Here is a 20404-nt window from a genome sequence, read left to right on the forward strand (position 1 = left end):
ACTCAGTGCTTGCACGAGAGGTTCCTTTCCTTTCCAAAAAGGCTCCAAGGCTTTTATCATGCAATTGCTTGATCCAGTCAAACACATTTTTTTCACTCATAACCCTCCTGTGTTTCCCACTTCTCCTTCCAACTTTTTTCTTCCTGCAGAAAATCTGTTAAAAAGAAAAGACAGAATAGCTGCACAATGACTTCTGACTATTTTACCATATATACCTGCCTGGGCCCTACAAGTATCTTCAGAGGCCCTCCCTTGGGTGCCCACACCAAGTGCTCACTTCACTTGGGAACCCAGTTGTGGAATGCCCTCCCAAGATCGGTTTGCCAGGCAGCTTTTCAGTGCAAGGTGCCCTTTTCTTTTCCCAGGAATTTTAGTTCTTCAGATTTCTTTGTTTTGAATCTGTTAGTGTACTTTTCAGACTTTACACTGCTGCTGGTTTTTACTTTGGTGTTTTACTGTCATTTTAAACTTTTAAAAGTTTTATATTATTTATGGCTTTAACTGTTGTGAACCCCATAATGAGCTCTGGCTATTGAGCAGCATAGAAATGTAATAAATAAATAAATAAATATTACTGCTAGGACCTCTTTATCTCGAAACACCCCAATCTGATACCTTCAGAAACCCTGCTGTAGGTTGACTCCTTCCCCTCAGAAGATTTCGCTCTTAGCTCTCTGTGCACAGCTCTGTGCATGGAGTAAACAAACACCTTTAAGTATTGCTGTGAGGGATCTCTGACTGTGAAAATCTTCCCGGAATTAAAGGGATGATTGTTCAGAGATAGCCATAAGAAATCAGAAGCCCCCAATGTGGATTTTACTGCTGAACAACAGAAGATCTGCAAGGGAGTGAGATTAATGGCATCTACAACTCTCTGGTAGCTGTTTTGAATAGGGCTGCGCTCTGCTTCTCTTCAGTTCTTAGAAGCGATAGTTAAGCGGGGGGCTTCACCTCCATTATAGGACTCCGACTACGTTTTGACACCTTCTGGATTCCTGTATTGTTGACCTGGCTTTGGACAGATACTTCGGCTTTCGACCATGGACTGTTTGTTGACTTTTCCCTCCTGCTTATTGAGTGTAACCCTGGTGATTTATAACAAAACGGCTTGGGACCTACCTCAATACCTGAGGGAGCGCCTCTCCCTATGTATGCCTGCCCGAGAGTTGAGGTCTGTTGGAGGAGCCCTCCTTCGCGTCCAAGCAACACGAAAAATACGCTATAGTGGGACATGGGAGAGGGCTTTCTTTGCCATGGCACCCCAGCTGTGGAATGCCCTACCCTTGGAGGCCCGACTGGCGCCGGCACTGGTTTCATTTCAGTGCCAAGTTAAGACATGGCTTTTAAACAAAGCCTTTGATGACAAAATACACCAAGCTTGTAAATAGTTTTAATTTGTTTTACTGTTTTAAATTCTGTACTGGTTTAGCTTATTAATAGTTTAATTTGATTTTAGCTGTGTATATTGTTTTATATTGTTTGTATGATTTTATCCATACACCACCCCGAGAGCCTAGTGATATATAAAATAAATAAATAAATACTCTCCAAGACACCATAGGATTGTGCCATGAAAAATCAGAGTCAAAATGAGCAAACCATTAAAAAGTAATTTTTGATAGAACATGACTTCAGGAGTATAAGAAAATAAAAGAGACATTAAATTATACATGCAACATAAATGCTACACAGCTTGGGGCAAAATACAAAGGTTATAGAAAGTCCATAGGGGCTGCAAATCGATTTGACACCCATAATGAGTGACACACCTTACATGTCATTTCTGCTTCAGATTCCATTTAAGAAATGGAATTTACCTGCCATGGCTATTTCCAAATCTATCATTCCAGTTCTTTACCGAACAGGACTCCTGACAAGGGATGGTCACAAGTGAGCTTTTAGGTGCCCTCAAGATGGAAGGGCTGGGCGGTGGGTGCAGTGAGGGAGAGGATTGTTTACATGCAGAAGAACTCACAGCCCAAGGGATGGAGATGTTTTCTTCCTCTCAAATGTGAAATACCCTGCAGAGCTGTTGCGGGGGGAGGGGGAGAAAGCTGTGCAGCCCAATGGGACTATTCACAGCTCAAATCAGCAAGAGGAAGGAATCATTCTAATTGCTTGCACAGGGGCCTGACTCCGGCATCTCGATTTTAGAGACCCTTGAGGGAGACTTGTGGTGACCTTCACTCAGAAAAAGCAACCACCTCCAGTATAAGCCACCTGATTGGTATGTCCACATGGAGTTAGCAGGAAAGTATACTAGGCTCCATACAGGTGAAGCTTCTTACAGGTAAGGCTGATTGCTTTGGAGATGTCTCCATGGGTCTATAATGCTACTGTTATGTCAGCCCAATCTTTTCATCCTAGGATTTTGCTAGTACACACATAGACCTATCATGCCTGATTGCTAAGGCCCTGAAAGTCAAATGGACTTCCATCCATTCCCAATTTTAGTTAAGGAGACATTGCAACAATGAGGTTTCACAATTGGTTCCCTTTCCCCCCCCCCCCCATTTTTGTCTACAGGCATGCATCTATTCCCATTGAAATATGTAGCTGCTTCAAATATACTGGGCTTGTTCAGACGACACTTCAGGCTCTTTGACTTTTGTACATATGGTGGCTTGTAGGGATTTCCATTGCCTCAGGTGTGAAGGGGCACTCCAATTATGCACTCTGAAATCACTAGACCCACACTGGGGGAAGTTGGCATACAATGGCAGAATTGCATGACTAAAGAGGCTGTTATGCTTGCCCTCAGTTGTTCAGTCAGAATGGAATCATAATCTGCAGACTTTAAAAAAATCATATAGAACACAAGGATATAAGAAGCCCAACTGACTTGAACCAAAGGTCCATCTAACATATTATCCTGTCCCATTCTGTGGACCGTGCCCAGTTCTGGCTGCCTTAAGGAAATGCATAATAATGCAGAGCACTAATGGGAAGCATCCTTGTCCCTGATCATCATTCTCAGCTCTTAATAGAACCTGATTCTTTGGTCCTTTAAGACATTACCATTAGTGCTCCTAACTTACGATGCAAACCTTTGCATTTCTACATAGACATTGCAGGAAACACAATGAGACATACTTACATAGGATTCCAGCTTGTCCTAATTAAAAGGAAGATGAATGTTTAGATTCTACCCAGTTAGCAAAAAAAATTCTCAATTGGTCTTCATCACTCTTCAAAGACAAATATTTGTGACTGCTGATCCTTTCTTTTTTAACTCTTCTGGCTTCTCAGTATAAATAAATATAAATATTGCTTAGCCATGCTTCTGTCGTCAACAGTAACTTTGCTACTTTACAGGTGGCAATGCAGCTCTGCTTGATCCAGAAGTTGCCTCAGGATCTCTTGTGTTGAAATAGAGTATATTATGGTTTTGGCAGGAAACAGCAGATGTTTATCTGAAAAACAAGGGAAGAAAGCATTGGAAGGGGAAATAAATCCTTGAGAACCATCTCAGATTGTGACACAGTTACTTCCAAATATCTGTTGCAAGACTGCTAGTGTTCCCTGGCCAAATCTCTTGAGTCATGCGAATTATTATTATTATTATTATTATTATTATTATTATTATTATTATTATCATCATTTACATCCAGCCTATTTTCCTCCAATGAACCCAAGTCTGCGTACATACTCCACCTCCTCCTTTCCATTTTATCCTCACAACAACCCTGTGAGGTAGGTTGAGCTGAGAGTCTGTGACTGGCCCAAAGTCACCCAGTGGGCTTCCATGGGTGAGTGGGGACAAGAACCCGGATCTTCCAACTCACAGTCCAACCCTCTGGCCACTACACCACACTGCAATGCTGTTAATTGGAGGTAGCAATGTGTCTCAGTATGCAACTTTTCCCATGAGAGTAGTGCACCTCCCTTTACTCTTTTTCAGGGGTCACCTTCTTTCTTTCTTTTTCTAATACACATTCAATGTTTTTTCACTGATATGATTTATTGAGCTAAATCAAACGTTTATCTGCAGTATAATAATGAGCCAACCACAAACAACCCAATTACATGAGCACAGACAAATTCTTCTGTGGCTGGAGGGCCCATGTTTCACAAAAAACTGGGGGCATACAACAGGAGTGATAAAAGGATTTAATGTCCATTGTTTAAAGGGTGTGTGTGTGTGTGTGTGTGTTTGTGCATGTGGGTATGTTCATAATGAATATCCAAATGGCAGAGACTAACTACCATGAGAGACAAGTGCTGTCACACAACCCTCTCCAACCTGGTGCCCTCTAGATGTTTTGAACTTCAACTCCCATCAGGCCCAGCTAGCATTGCTGATGGTCAGAAATCCTACGAGTTCTTGTCCAAAACATCTGGAGGACACCAGCTTTAGGGAGGCTGCTGTATAATATGAAGATGGAAGTGAAAATCTATGCATTCAGTAATGTTAACTCCATAATGGCATTCCCTTGTAATTTTCAATATCTTTTACATTTGGACATCTGCTGCAGGTGTGCAACTGATTTCATTCAACCAGAGACAGGCATATAATGAATACTACTGTCCAAGGTGCTGGTAGACTTGTCTTGGTTGGAACATCCATGTTCAACTCAGGTTTTTCAGAGGTACTTAAGTGGCTGAGCCAGGAGAATGAATAGAGAGGTCCTGCTATAAGAGAAAAGGCTGGAAGTGTTAGACAAGGTTAGTATATCCAAAAAGTGACAAAGGCATGACCATGCTCTTCAAAACAAAAACCAAGAAAACAACCCACCAGTGCCTTTATAATGTCAGTGCTGCTCAGCAATAAATTGAGACCAGAATATGTTTTCAGACTATATATAAAAAATATGGAACAGCCTCCCAACCCTTTGTATTAAAAATTAACTGTTTACATTTGTGAGGAGCAATTTGTAAATTTTTATTTTCCCTTATTCCTCACAAGAATATTTGTTTGTTTGTTTGTTTGTTTGTAGGAGGGAAATTACATACTGCCCTTCATGATCAAATCCCAGGTTGGTGTACAAAATGCCCTAAAACAACAATTACAATAAAATACAAAAATAAAAACAACTACAAGGAAAATCTAGCAAGCTAGATATTAAAAGCACCAAGTGCTGAGGAGGTATCAGAGATGACCAGAAAGAAAGACTAAAAACATTGCTAGAGCAGTAAAAACATTGGGATGGGTGAGGAAGAGGGTTGATGGATGTGTCCTGTTGTTTGCATGCACTCAGGCCCTAACTGGGAATTGTGCTTAAGGTCAAGAAGGAATTTTCTCATGGGCTGATTGGTTGGTGACTCTGGAGGAGCATCAAAGATATAAATCCTCAAGTGCTTACCCACTAAACATGGACCAATTGCTTTTTACATTGAGAGAGTGCCCCATGATCCTACTGAATCCACACTGAGAACACATCCAAAATTGTGAATCGTGTAGCTTTTAACTCCAACTATCCCTCATTTTTATTTTGTCAGTATTTGTCTAAGGACAGACAATCAGTGATAAACTGTCTCTCCAGGGTAACTTGCCCGTACATTCCTATGTCCAATTTCTGTCCATTCATTATTTTGTGGAATAGTTGTGTTGTTTAGCTGAAGGTCATGGTTCTTGGGTGATAGTGAATGTGATTGGAGGGTGTACTCTTGAATGATAATGGCTGATGCCATTAACATTAAAAATATTGCTGCCAGAGTAGGTGAAGGGCCACAAGGCAATGAGTCAAGAAGAGGTGATGGGGAGCTTATTCACATTCTGATGTCACCTAACCCACTGTTTCACATAAAACTTTCTAGTATGACCTAATATCATTGCGTGGTGATATATGGAGATTCTAAATTGAATGCCAACGTCAGATGAGATTACTTTTATCCTTCCAATTTTTTTGTTAAAAAAAATAAGAAGCACACACACACACACAAAAAGAGGAGCCAGTGTGGTGTAGTCGTTAGATTGTTGGATCAGGTCTGTGAAGACCCAGATTGAAATCCCTGTCCAGCCATGAAACCCATACACAAGAGCAATAGTGGTAATGAGCAAAATTGTTCCAAATGTGTAAGGGGCATCCTTTTCAACACATCCCTCAAAATGATACCTGTATTTCTATATCACACTGATGTAAACAGAACTTTCCTAATTCCTCTTCCCTTTATCAGCAGGTGACATCTAGGGAGACAATGGAAAGAGAAAGCAATGGCACTCTACTTACTTATTTTGTCTTGGTGGGGTTCACAACAGATCCAGTCCTGAGAATAATTGTCTTTGTCCTGTTCCTGATCTCATACACTGTAACACTGACTGGAAACCTGGGCCTCATAACCCTGATCTACCTAGATTCCCGCCTGCATACCCCCATGTACTTCTTTGTGGGTAGCCTTTCCTTCCTGGATGTCTGGTACTCCACAGTCTACACTCCCCGGATCCTGGCTGACTGCACGGCCAAGAACAACTCCATGTCCCTCGCTAGCTGTGCAGCCCAGTTCTTCTTCTCTGCCGGCTTGGCCTACAGCGAATGCTTCCTGCTGGCAGTCATGGCATATGACCGCTATGTGGCCATCTGCAACCCACTCCTCTATGCCACTGCCATGCCCAGGAAGCTCTGCATCCAGCTGGTCACTGGGTCTTACATAGCAGGGTTTGCCAGTGCCATTGTGCACACAGGTAACACCTTCCGCCTACACTTCTGCGGGAACAACATTATCAACCACTACTTTTGCGATGAACCACCACTCATGAAGATGGCCTGTGATGATATCCGGGTCTATGAACTCATCCTGACCACTGTCATTGGTTGCAATATGTTGGCTACCACAGCTGTCATCCTTGGCTCCTACACAGGTATCGTGGCAGCCATCATACGCATCCGCTCAGCCGCAGGGCGCCGCAAGGCTTTCTCCACTTGCTCTGCCCACCTCATCTCCGTCTCCCTCTTTTATGGCTCCATTCTCTTCACATATTCCCGACCCAGCTCCCAGCACACTCCAAATTGGGACAAGGCAAGTGCTCTGTTCTACACAGTCATCAACCCTCTCATCAACCCCTTGGTTTACAGTTTGCGCAACCAAGATGTGAAGTCAGCCTTCAAGAAAGTCCTGGGGAGATTCATACAACCCAAATGAATTTATTTATTTATTTATTACATTTTATACCACCCAATAGCCAAAGCTCTCTGAGTGGTTAGCAGTGATCGTCATGATTCCAAACCTTCCTGCCAAAATATGAGACAATAAATACGAGACAATAATATCCTCTAAGCCTAATTAGTTTAATAAAGCAAGGCAGTTGTCTATCAACTAAATGGACAGTTTCCCTTTGTGCCTGACAGGCTTTTACCGAACACTTCCTTCTGGGAGAGTCTTCAACCTGTAAATTCTACTGAGTGGCTAGCCTAGAGGACCACCTCCCACCTCCTTTCCACTCACTGGATCCTGCAGCCGACTCTGGGATCTGTCAATGCCGAGGTTCCCCACCCCCACCCCAAACAAAGGCCAGATCTACCCCAAGCAGGATATAGCACTATGAAAGCAATATGAAAGTTGTTATAAAAGGTAGTAGCCGCACTAATGCTTTATAGAGGTACTGAAGTGCACTGAAAACTGTTGGGGCCTTTAAGACACATACCATATACCGCTTTCATACTTCTTTCATAGTGCTATATCCTGCTTTGTGTAGATCTGGCAGGAGTTTTTTAATCACACATACCAAAGCTATGCATGCTTGGTTTCTTTACTTCAGAGAAAGTACATGGGCCCTAGTTTGGATTGAGACTATGTCATGCCAGGGGGTGTGATTTAAATTTTCCCCAGCTGTTTGATCCCAAAATTCCACCACCACACCCAGGAGGCATTAAAAAGGGGGATGCTTCCATTGATTCCAATGGATGCATTTTTTCATTTATTCAACCCCCCTTCATTAATATATAATCATAAAAAAAAAAACCTGCCGGTTAAAAGACCTATTGGCTACCAGTCCATGCTTAAGTCCACCTTTTATCAGAACAAAGCTACCCTAATGAGGATTTAGGGCAGCCTTCCCCAATCTGGTGCCCTCCAGATGTGTTTAGGTGATGGGAGTTATAGTCTAACACATCTGGGAAGTGCCAGATTGGAGAAGTCAGAATTAGTGGCACTAAATCCAGTTATTTAGCCACTTAAATTGCAATTCTAAAAAAGGCCAGTGAACAACTTCAGAACAACTGTTAACTTTTTTCCCTTTTCTTTGCAAATCTTATCTTAACAAAGCCTGGGCGGGCTGGAAACAAAGCATGGACCAAAAAGCTCTTGCTGTATTGGACAGTAGAGACAAAACATCAAGTTTTAGATCCACTTAATTTAAAGTGTTTTTATACAATTTTGTTAATTTACTCTAATTAAAATATGGATGTTGATAATAATAATTTGAAAAATAGAGCTAGTGTTGTGTAGTGGCTAAGGTGTTGGGCTGGGAGTCAGGAGATCCGGGTTCTAGTCCCCTCTTGGCCACGGAAACCCACTAGGCGACTTTGGGCCAGTCACAGACTCTCAGCCCAACCTACCTCACAGGGTTGTTGTTGTGAGGATAAAATGGAGAGGAGGAGGATTATGTACGCCGCCTTGGGTTCCTTGGAGGAAAAAAAAGGCGGGATATAAATGCAATAATAAATAAATAAATAAAATAAGGTACCGGTAGCTTTGCTGCTTGTGCTTTTTATATTGTATTTTGTATTCGTGTTTTTAAATTGTTGATTGTTTTTATGCTCTTCGTGGTTTAAATTTTTGTGAACCGCTCAGAGAGCTTCAGCTCTTGGTTGGTATAAAAATTAATTAAATAAATATACTAGTGTACAAAGCCCTAAACAACTTGGGACAAGGATACCTGAGAGAGAGAGCACCTTCTCCCCTACCAACCTGCCCAGTCACTGAGGTCATCCGAGGGCATGCTCCTGCTGGTTCCACATGGACTTAACGTCCAATTGGAGTCTACCAGGGGAAGACCCTTCAGTGTGGTGCCCCCCCTCCTATGGAATTCCCTGCCTGTAAAAGTCAGGCAGTGGCCACCTTTGTATTCCTTCCGGTGTCTCCTGAAAATACTATTGTCCCAGGAAGCCTTCCCTGAATGATTAGCTGCGGTTTATTTTGCACTTCGTTTCTTTTAAAACTCTACTTTTAATGTGTTTTAATTCCATTTTATTTTGTCTTCTGAATGGGAAGCAGTATATAAATATTGTAAATAAAATATAAATATAAACAAATAAAAGATGAGATTCTCTCACCTTGATCCAAACTCCACAAAGCCAGGAAATTGGAAGCTAAGGCTGATGCCTTATTTGATGTGCCTCGTGATCACTCATGATGTTGTGCAATGCCACAAATGGCTCTTGCTTACAACTTACCCTCCATGCACCCACACTTTTCCTGAGTCTGTTTTTCCCAAACCCAGGCAACTCTATGGTCTGTTAGGCCTTCCGTTTGGTAGCCTGCAGGAGCACCTGCTTCATAAAGCAAATGGGCACATAAAAGCTGTTATTACGGTCTGCCAGTTTGTTTGTCTTTAGTAGTCAGGGGTCCAGACCTCTTTGGAAAGATGAATTAATGTTGTGTCGTTGGAGTCAGTCTAAATTATTTCAAGGGGTCCCTGAATCAGCGCCTCTGATCACAAAGAGATTGAGGATTTTCTCCAACTCTGTAACTCTTGATATCACTAGAACTGTTGAAAATATATTTTAAAACTTAAGCAGGAAAAACATGCCACACAAGAAGTCTTAAGATATGAATGCTTTATAAAGAAATGTAAATGCAAAAGAACATCAGATACATCAGAAAAGAGGATTATTCTCTCAAAAGGGAGGCAAGAACCATCCTGCTTCATAGATTTCAGGCAGCAAAACTCAAGGAAAGACAGCCTGCTTACAGGCCCAGTGCTGCCATAGAGGCAACTCAGGCGGCCACCTAGAGCGCCAAGCAAACGAGGGTGCCGAACAGCGTACCCGGAAGCTGCTCTCCTAGAGCGGCTTCTGGGTGTGCTGTTCCAAAGCTGCCGCCCCAGCCTCCACCGAACCCCAGCGTCCTGGCTCCTTCGAAGCCAGGATGCTGGGGTTGGAGGCAGAGGCTTCAGTACGGCGCACCAGGAAGCCACTTCCAGGCGCGCCACTTCAAAGCCTCTGCCCCGCCCCCCCACCCCCAGCGTCCTGGCTTCAAAGCCGGGAGCGGGAGGGAGTGGGCGGTGAGTGGGCGAGTAAGGGGGGAGCCGTAGCGGTGAGCGAGCGTGGGCGGCGGGTGGGCGGGCGGACCAGTGAGTGAGTGAGTGAGCGAGTAGGTGGGCAGGTGAGTGAGGGGGTGGTGAGTGAGCGAGCGGGGGGGGGGGCTTCAGAACACGACTGCCTAGGGCGCAATATAGTCTGGCGCCGGCCCTGCCTGCTTATGAACCAAAGTTTCACTCCCATTCAATTCCATAGCTTCCTTCTAAGCCCTCTATTCCCAGCAGTTGATCCCCAAAAGGAACCTTAGTAATACAAACGATTAAGGAAAAGGGGAGGAACAAAAGAGGATGGGGAAAGGGTAAGAGCACAGACCAGTAAACACACACAAACACACAGGGCCCAGAAATTCTCACCTGCTTCTTCTTTTACTCCACATTGCAGTTATTCCACACACATCCCACTCTCTCAACATTTTGCCATGTTTTGAACTTCCATATGCTTTTATTAGCAAATAAAAATTATTTTAAATATAAGTAAATTTTAAAAATATTAAAAAGTTATTCTATTCCAGCAAATACAGTAGAAAAGCAATAAGAAAACAGCAATTGTAAAAACATGGTTTTTATAGTGCCTTTTCAGGCAATGGCCACAAATGGCTGCCAACACATTTTCAGAAACAGTTTGCATGACAAAGTGTGTGTGTTTTTGTTAACTGCCTTTTCTCCCTCAATCTTTCACCAATCTTTCTGAACATTTCAGGTTATGTAAAATAGGCATTTCTTTCTGACACAGGTGATTTTCATGACGATTAGTAAAACTCTTTCAATTTTATTAAGGTTAGAACAACCCACCCCTCCTGATTTCCATTTAAGTTTACGGAACCTATATAATATCTGGGTTAGAAGAATGTTTGGTTTGGCCTTCACTCAACTTTCCATGCAACTGGGGGTTCTTTCTTTGTTTCTCCATTGTTGGTTCCCCCCTAACCTTTTTCTTTAAGCATCAGCAAAACGTGGGGTTACCCCAACTCAGCTAATTCTTCTCTCTTGTATGAGGATATGGCATGTTTTGGCTCTAGTATTGGTATAAATGTGAAGATGTACACATTTATTTATTTCAGATTTGTTTGGGATTGAAGTACTCATTCAAGCAAAATCCTACAGACATCAGAGAATCCATTTGCCAGATCTTAGAATCAGACTGTCAGCTGAGCATCTTTTATAGAATGGCTTTTAGATGCAACTGCAATTTATTTTTAATTCTTTTCATTTTCTAAATGTTATGTGGTTTTTTTATTTTCTAATAAAATTATTTTAAATAAAGCAGACATAGGTTTCTATGCACTTGAGTTTAAAATGTAAATTCAAATGGCACCCCAATTGTCTTGTTTATCTCTCCTCAAAAAGAACCCATTTCCATGCAAGAGAGGGCCTTTAGGGAATGTTAGAACATCAGAGAGAGAGAGGGAGAGAGAGAGAGAGAGAGAGAGAGAGAGAGAGAGAGAGAGAGAGAGAGAGAGAGAGAGCAATCTTAGAGGGGTCAGATCTTGAGAGCCCATGGTGGAGCAACCACCACATCCAAGCCCTGCCAGGCTCATCCTGGCCAAGGCAAAATTTGGGTGGCTGGGGCTTGGATAGGGTTTTTTCCTCCACTTTTGGAGGCATCATTGGGAAATGTGAATCCAAGGTCTCTCTTGATGTGCTGTCCCTCTCCCCTATCCCCCTTTTATCTGCTGCTACCACAACATGGCCTCCATAGGAAGAACCTCTACTCTGACTGTGAATCTCCCTTTCCATCTATGGAATGACAAATGGTGATCACAACTGAGCTTTTAGGTGCACTCAAGATGGAAGGGCTGGGCGGTGGGTGCAGTGGGGGAAGCACTTGTTTACATGCAGAAGAACTCTCAGCCCAAGGGACGGGGATGTTTTCTTCCTCTCAGATGTGAAATACCTTGCAGAGCAGGGGATGGGGGAGAGAAAGCTGTACATCTCAACAGGACTATTATTCACGGCTCAAATTAGCAAGAGGAAGGAATCATTCTAATTGCTTGCACAGGGACTTGACTCAGGCATCTTGATTTTAGAGACCCTTGAGGGAGACTTGTGATGACCTTCACTCAGAAAAAGCAACCACCTCCAGTATAAGCTACCTGATAGGCTTGTCCACATGGAGTTAGCAGGAAAGTATACTAGGCTCCATACCGGTAAGGCTTCATACAGGTAAGGCTGATTGCTCCAGAGATAGACTACGGAAATGTCTCCATGGCTCTATAATGCTACTGCTGTGTCAGCTTAATCTTTTCATCCTAGGATTTCACTAGTACACACATAGACCTATCATGCCTGATAGCAAAGGCCCTGAAAGTCAAATGGACTTCGACCCATTCCCAATTTTAGTTGAGGAGACATTGCAACAATGAAGTGTTCACAGTTGGTTCTTGGTGTGTTTTTTCATTTTTGTCTACAGACATGTATCTGTTCCCATTGAAATATGTATCTGCTTCAAATACACTGGGCTTGTTTAGATGACACTTCAGGCTCTTGTGGTTAGCAAAGCTGTGGTTCTCTGGGTTTAGCACTAACCACAAGCCGTGCTGTTACACACAACACTTTAAGCTACTAACCCTGCTGCAGACCGTCCAACTGTGGTTAGTGAGTGAGCAGGGTTTAGCTAAACGCATTGCACAAGACCCCTTAAACCCTGCTGCTCTTATGAACAGGCCCACTGTGTTGATTCAACTTCTCTAAGACATTGACAGTGGCATTGGGCTTGGGATGTAGGATGAAAGTAGAGGTACAGTTTGAGAAAGAGCCCATTATTTCTTCTGAATTAATGTTTCACAGGGCTGCTTCTCACATTACATATTTGAGACATAGCAATACTATTGTTTTATTGACACATGCAAAAATCAAATGTCTGCATACAATGACACGTTTGCAGATGTATACATTATAAGGTGCACCCAACATATAGAAGGGATTGCCTGCAGCTCTTTGACTTTTATACATATGGTGGCTTGTAGGAATTTCCATTGCCTCAGGTGTGAAGGGGCACTCCGATTATGCACTCTGAAATCACTAGACCCACACTGGGGGAAGTTGGCATACAATGGCAGAATTGCATTACTAAAGAGGCTGTTATGCTTGTCCTCAGGTGTTCAGTCAGAATGGAATCATAATCTGCAGACTTTAAAAAAAATCATATATAACACAAGGATATAAGAAGCCCAACTGACTTGAACCAAATGTCCATCTAGCATATTATCCTGTCCCATTCTGTGGACCATGCCCAGTTCTGGCTGCCTTAAGGAAATGCATAATAACGCAGAGAACTAATGGGAAGCATCCTTGTCCCTAATCATCATTCTCAGCTTTTACTTCCTAGCTCTTAACAGAGCCTGATTCCCTAGTCCTTTAAGACATTGGCCATTGGTGCTCCTATCCTAAGTTACAAACTTATGCATGTCTACATAGACGTTGCACCAAATACAATGAGACATACTCCAGGGGAACAGCACATAGGATTCCAGCATCAGTCCTAATTTGCCAAGGACCTTAAAAAGTAGATGAATCTTCAGATTCTATCCAGTTAGCAAAATTTGCTCTCAATTGGTCTTCATCACTCTTCAAATACAAATATTTGTGACTGCTGATCCTTTCTTTTTTATCTCTTCTGTCTTCTCAGCATAAATATTACATAGCCATGCTTCTGTCATCAGCAGTAGCTTTGCTACTTTACAGGTGGCAATGCAGCTCTGTTTGATCCAGAAGTTGCCTTACCCCCAAAACAACAACCCTGTGAGGTAGGTTGGGCTGGGAGTCTGTGACTGGCCCAAAGTCACCCAGTGGATTTCCATGGCTGAGTGGGGATAAAAACTCAGATCTCCCAACTCATGGTCCAACACACTGGCCTCTACACCACACTGCAATGTTGTTAATTGGGGATATCACAACAAGAGTGATAAAATGATGTAATGTCAATTGTTTAAAGGTGTGTGTGTGTGTTTGTACATGTGGGTATGTTCACACTGAATTTCCAAAATGCAGAGACTAACAATCACAAGAGACAAATGCTGTCCTACAGCCCTCTCCAGCCTGGTGCCATCTAGATATTTTGGCTTCAACTCCCATCAGCCCCAGCCAGCATTGCCGATGGTCAGAAATCCTGGGAGTTATTGTTCAAAAATACCGGAAGACACCAGTTTGGTGGAGGCTGCTGTATAATATGAAGTTGGAAGTGAAAATCTATGCATTCAGTAATGTTAACTCCATAATGGCATTCCCTTGTAATTTTCAATATCTTTTACATTTGGGCATCTGCTGCAGGCATGCAACTGATTTCATTAAACCAGAGACAGGCCTATAATGAACACCACTGTCCAAGGTGCTGGTAGACCTCACTTGGAATATTGCATACTGTCTTGGTTGGGTCATCCATGTTCAACTCAGAGGTGCTTTTAACCTGTTGGTTGTTTTATTATGGTTTTGATTTTTGTGAACTGACCAGAGAGTTTCAGCTACTGGGCGGTATAAAAATGTAATAAATAAATAAATAAATACTTAAGTGGCTAAGCCAGGAGAGTGAATAGAGAGGTCCTGCTATAAGAGAAAAGGCTGGAGGTGCTAGACAAGGTTAGTATATCCAAAAAGCAACCGAGGCATGACCATGCTCTGCAAAACAAGAAAACAAGAAAACAACCCCCCTCCAGTGCCTATATAATGTTAGTGCTACTCAGTGATAAATTGAGACCAGAATATGTTTTCAGAGTATCCAAAATAAAATGGAAGAGCCTCCCAATCCTTTGTATTAAATATTAACAGTTTACATTTGTGAGGAGCAATTTGTAAATTTTTATTTTCCCTTATTCCTCACAAGAATATTTATTTATTATGTTTGCATACTTCCCTTCATGATCAAATCCCAGGTTGGCGTACAAAAAGCCCTAAAACAACAATTACAATAAAATACAAAAATAAAAACAACAAGGAAAATCTAGCAAGCCAGATATTAAAAGCACCAAGTGCTGAGGAGGTATCAGAGATGACCAGAACGAAAGACTAAAAACGTTGCTAGAGCAGTAAAAACATTGGGATGGGTGTGGAAGAGGGTTGATGGATGTGTCCTGTTGTTTGCATGCACTCGGGCTCTAACTGGGAACTGCACTTAAGGTCAAGAAGGAATTTTCTCACGGGCTGATTGGTTGGTGACTCTAGAGGAGCATCAAAGATATGAATCCTCAAGTGCTTACCCACTAAACATGGAACAATGTATTTTTACGTTGAGAGAGTGCCCCATGATCCTACTGAATCCTCACTGAGAACACTGCCAAAATTGTGAATTGTGTAGCTTCTAATTCCAACTATCCCTCATTTTTATTCTGTCAGTGTTTGTCTAAGGACAGCCAATCAGGTAACTCGCCCATGCTGGTTAGTATAGATTCCTGTGTCCAGTTTCTGTCTGTACATTATGTTACATTATAGTTGTGCTGTTTAGCTGAAGGTTAGGACAGTTTTGTAATCATGCACGTGGATTGTACTCTTGAATGCGCCACTGATGGTATGGCTGATGCCATTTAGACTAATGATATTGTTGCCAGAGTAAATGAAGAGACACAAAGCAATCAACCCAGAAGAGGCAATGGGGAGATTATTCACATTCTAATTTGACCTACACCGCTGTTTCAGATACAACCTTCCAGTATGACCTAATCTGATTGGGTGGTGTGGTATGGAGATTGTACCTTGAATACAGATGTCAGCATTAGATTACCTTTATCCTTCCAACTTGCTTTTTCTATTAGCCTGTAAGAGACATATAAAAAGTAGCCAGTATGATGTGGTGGTTAGGTTATTGGACTAGGAATGTGAAGACCCAGGTTCAAATCCCTGTTCAGCTATGAAGCCCATTGGAACTGTCACTATATCTTAGCTTACTTCACAGAATTGTTGTGATAACTATTTTTTAAAAAAGGAGGAGCAGAGAACCATATATGTTGCCTTAAGCTGATTGGAAGGAAAGTAAACTATAAATATAATACAAAAAGTACAAAATTATGCATCGTGTGGAGAATGTGGATAGGGAGGCATTTTTCTCCCTCTCCCAAAGTACTAGATCCCATGAAGCTGATTGGTGGGAGATTCAGGACAGATAAAAGGGCATACTTCTCAACAGCACATAATTATACGATGGAAATCACTATCACTAGATGTAGTGATGGCCAACAATTTGGATGGCTTTAAAATGGGATTGAATAAATTCCTGGAGGAGAAAGCTATCAATAGCTACTAGTGTTGATCACTATATGATCCCTCCAGTATCAGAGGCAGTAAGTCCATATACACCAGTTGTGGGGAACATGGGTGAGAGGGTGCTGTTGCACCATGCCCTGCTTGTGGATCCCTGGTTGACAACTGATTGGCCACTGTGTGAACTGAGTGCTAGACTACATGGGTCCTTGGTCTGATCCAGCAGGGCTCTTCTTATGTTCTTAAGTTCTAACAAATAACAATAAACAAGTTCGTAGCTTGGGGGTTCTCCTAGAACCATCTTTGTCACTTGAGGCACAGGTGGCCTCGGTGGCACGGAGTGTTTTCTACCAACTTCGGTTGGTGGCCCAGCTACCCCCCCATCTGGACAGGGATAACCTAGCTTCAGTTGTCCATACTTTGATAACTTCCAAATTAGATTACTGCAATGCCCTCTACATGGGGCAGCCTTTGAAGACGGTCCAGAAACTGCAGCTTGTGCAAAATGCGGCGGCCAGATTGATAGCTGGAACAGGGAGATTTGAGCATATAACACCAATTCTGGCCCGCTTGCATTGGCTGCCTATATGTTTCCAAGCCCAATTCAAGGTGCTGGTTTTAACCTATAAAGCCCTACATGGCTTGGGACCACAATACCTGATGGAACGCCTCTCCCGACATGAACGTACCCGTACACTGCGCTCAACATCTAAGGTCCTCCTCCGAGTGCCTACTCCGAGGGAAGCTCGGAGGATGGCAACAAGGGAGAGGGCCTTCTCAGTGGTTGCCCCCCGACTGTGGAATGATCTTCCCGATAAGGCTCGCCTGGCGCCAACGTTGTTATCTTTTCGGCGCCAGGTCAAGACCTTTCTCTTCTCCCAGGCATTTTAACAGCATTTAACAACGTTAAGTTTGTTTTTAATGGGCCCCAGAATTGTTATTTTTAAATGGATACTGTTGTTGTTTTTATATTGTTTTTATGTTTTTTTTTAAAAAAAATTGTATACTTTTAATGTTTATTATTTTTAATTGTTGTAAACTGCCCAGAGAGCTTCGGCTGGGGGGCGGTATATAAATGTAATAAAATAAATAAATAAATAAACAATAAGCATCAACAATCACTACAGTGATTAGAACTGGATCCTTGTGATTGCACAGGGAAACCATCTCACACAGACCTAATCAGGGCTCAGACCTAATGTGCAATTGCACAATTCTGCTGTACCACACTGCCATCTAGTGACTGTACAAACATATAGAAAGGCAGAGAAAGACAAACCCCAGAAAAAAACATGTGTAAAGGAGCCAATCTTCATCCCGCAAAGCATCTGGAAGCAGAAGCCCCTGTAAAAGTGCAGGATGAAAGCCTGGTGTAGAGAAATCATTAGTATTCCAGCTGATAGAGCGCTTGGTGTTACTGGCAGGTCTTCTGTAAGCACAGTGTTGTGGCTGTGGTTGCCATCGTCATCGTTGTCATCTTCATTATATTTATATGGCACCATCACTATGCATGATACTTTATAGAGTACAAACTGACAGGTCCCTGAGCCTTGGAGGATACAATCTCACATTTGACAGTGAGGAAACAACAGAAGAGGGGAGAGAAGAGGAGGCAGTAAACAGGAAAGGAGTACATGCTTTTTTAAGATGCACATATTTAGGCTGAGGGCATGGGAACCAGGGGGTTGTGCCAGGGGCTTCACAGAAAGGGTGAGCTTGAGGAAAGATTAGAAGGGGTTCAGGTGGCATCGCTGGGGGGGGGGGTGTTTCCTGGTAGGCAGTTCCAAGTATACAGAACAAAAAGGAAGAAAGAGTGCAGCCTTTCAAGGGAGCAGGAGACCTTTGGAAACCATTGGCCAAACACAGTCAGTGAACATTATGAGATGATGGTATGGCAAGATGCACAGTGGCCCCTTCAAACAAAAGCAGTGTACCCAATATTTCAAAAACATAAACTGGAGAGGTACTGATGATGAGCAAAATTGGGCCAAATGAGTAAGGCTCATTACTCACAACCCTCAAAGTGACAGGTATGTATTTCTATATCACACGGATGTAAACAGAACTTTCCTAATTCCTCTTCTCTGTATCAGCAGGTGACATCTAGGGAGACAATGGAAAGAGAAGGCAACGGCACTCTACTTACTGATTTTGTCTTGGTGGGGTTCACAACAGATCCAGTCCTGAGAATAATTGTCTTTGTCCTGTTCCTGATCTCATACACTATAACACTGACTGGAAACCTGGGTCTCATGACTCTGATCTATCTTGAGTCCTGCCTGCACACCCCCATGTACTTCTTTGTGGGCAGCCTTTCCTTCCTGGATGTCTGGTACTCTACGGTCTACACTCCCCGGATCCTGGCTGACTGCATGTTCAAGAACAACTCCATGTCCCTCGCTAGCTGTGCGGCCCAGTTCTTCTTTTCTGCCGGCTTGACCTACAGCGAATGCTTCCTGCTGGCAGTCATGGCATATGACCGCTATGTGGCCATCTGCAACCCACTCCTCTATGCCACTGCCATGCCCAGGAAGCTCTGCATCCAGCTGGTCACTGGGTCTTACATAGCAGGGTTTGCCAGTGCCATTGCGCACACAGGTAACACCTTCCGCCTACACTTCTGCGGGAACAATGTTATCAACCACTACTTTTGCGATGTACCACCACTCGTGAAGATGGCCTGTGATGATATCCAAGTCTATGAACTCATCCTTACCACTGTCATTGGTTGCAGTATCTTGGCTACTACAGCTGTCATCCTTGGCTCCTACATGGGTATCGTGGCAGCCATCATACGCATCCGCTCAGCCGCAGGGCGCCGTAAGGCCTTCTCCACTTGCTCTGCCCACATCATTTCTGTCTCCCTCTTCTATGGCTCCCTTCTCTTCACGTATTCCCGGCCCATCTCCCAGCACACTCCGAAGTGGGACAAGGCAACTGCTGTGCTCTACACGGTCCTCAACCCTCTCATCAACCCCTTGGTTTACAGTTTGCGCAACCAAGATGTGAAGTCAGCCTTCAAGAAAGTCCTGGGGAGATTCATACGACCCAAATGAATGGCAGTGATTGTCGCAATTCCAAACCTTCCTGCCAAAATATGAGACAATGAGCTGCATCACACCATTGATTTATCACACACTCGCCATGCCTGGTATACAGTTTTTCAGCCGGGTACTCATATGACATTGTCCACATCCTGCACTCATTTCACCTCTTACCCTCCATGTTTAGTTTCTTTTTGGAGCAGAGAAAGTCTGGATTATTTTCCCACCCTGCGAAATAAATGCGCTCCTACCTCCATGTATTGCTATTGTTGCGTTCTATCCCATCATCCCATTTTTGTTGGGTGTGTGTGTGTGTCTAAGGGCAGTCTCACTAACAAAAGAGGAGGGCAGGGTGGTTCTCCAATCAACTGTGAAGGGGAGGGAGAGAGGTCCCTTTTAAAACTATGTTCTTACTCCTCAGTAGGCATGAAGAAAATGCACCCTCCTTGCCTGCAGCTCCCTCATATTTAAAGATAAAGCGATCAAAATCGCCATAGTGATAGCTCTTAAGGAGGGCTTTAGCCACCCCAAGTTTGAATCAGATTGGATCATCCCTTAGTTTTACGGAATTCTTTAAATAGAAATTTAAAAAATACTTACATCTGTGTAAGTTTTAAAGATGAAAAGATAAAAATTGTCACAGTTATAGCTTTTAAGGAGTGTTTTCACTATGCCAAGTTCCAAATATATTGGTTCATCCCCCTGCCACTGTTTTTGGTATGGTTGTTTAATAGAAAGGAGTTGTTCTGGCCTGTTCCGTTCCGTCTTTTACACCATCCCCATATTTTGGCCCTTCACACAATTAACACATGGGGTGCTTGCAGACCAGGGGAGAGCAATTTGTAGCCTCCCAGTTGTTTTTGCCTTCAATTCCCATCATCCCCAGTTGCTATGCTGGCTCAGGCTGATGGGAGTTGTAGGCCAAGACCATTTGCCCTCCCCTCCCTTAGACAGAGGGCATCTAGCGCTAATA

The 20404-nt window shown here is 43.0% G+C and overlaps 2 protein-coding genes across 2 annotated transcripts; both read left to right on the forward strand.

The window, feature by feature from the left end:
• Positions 1 to 6138: 6138 nt before the first annotated feature.
• On the forward strand, positions 6139 to 7080 carry LOC134393362 (olfactory receptor 9G4-like). The gene has a single exon (XM_063118390.1). The coding sequence runs from the start codon at positions 6139 to 6141 to the stop codon at positions 7078 to 7080; it is 942 nt and encodes a 313-aa protein (XP_062974460.1).
• Positions 7081 to 18492: 11412 nt separating this feature from the next.
• LOC134393661 (olfactory receptor 9G4-like) lies at positions 18493 to 19443 on the forward strand. Its single transcript, XM_063118723.1, has one exon. It carries the CDS (start codon positions 18502 to 18504, stop codon positions 19441 to 19443), a length of 942 nt encoding a protein of 313 aa, XP_062974793.1. The 5' UTR covers positions 18493 to 18501.
• Positions 19444 to 20404: the final 961 nt, after the last annotated feature.

The sequence above is a fragment of the Elgaria multicarinata genome, chromosome 2 (genome assembly GCF_023053635.1).
Source record: "Elgaria multicarinata webbii isolate HBS135686 ecotype San Diego chromosome 2, rElgMul1.1.pri, whole genome shotgun sequence".
Classification (NCBI taxonomy): Eukaryota; Metazoa; Chordata; class Lepidosauria; order Squamata; family Anguidae; genus Elgaria; species Elgaria multicarinata.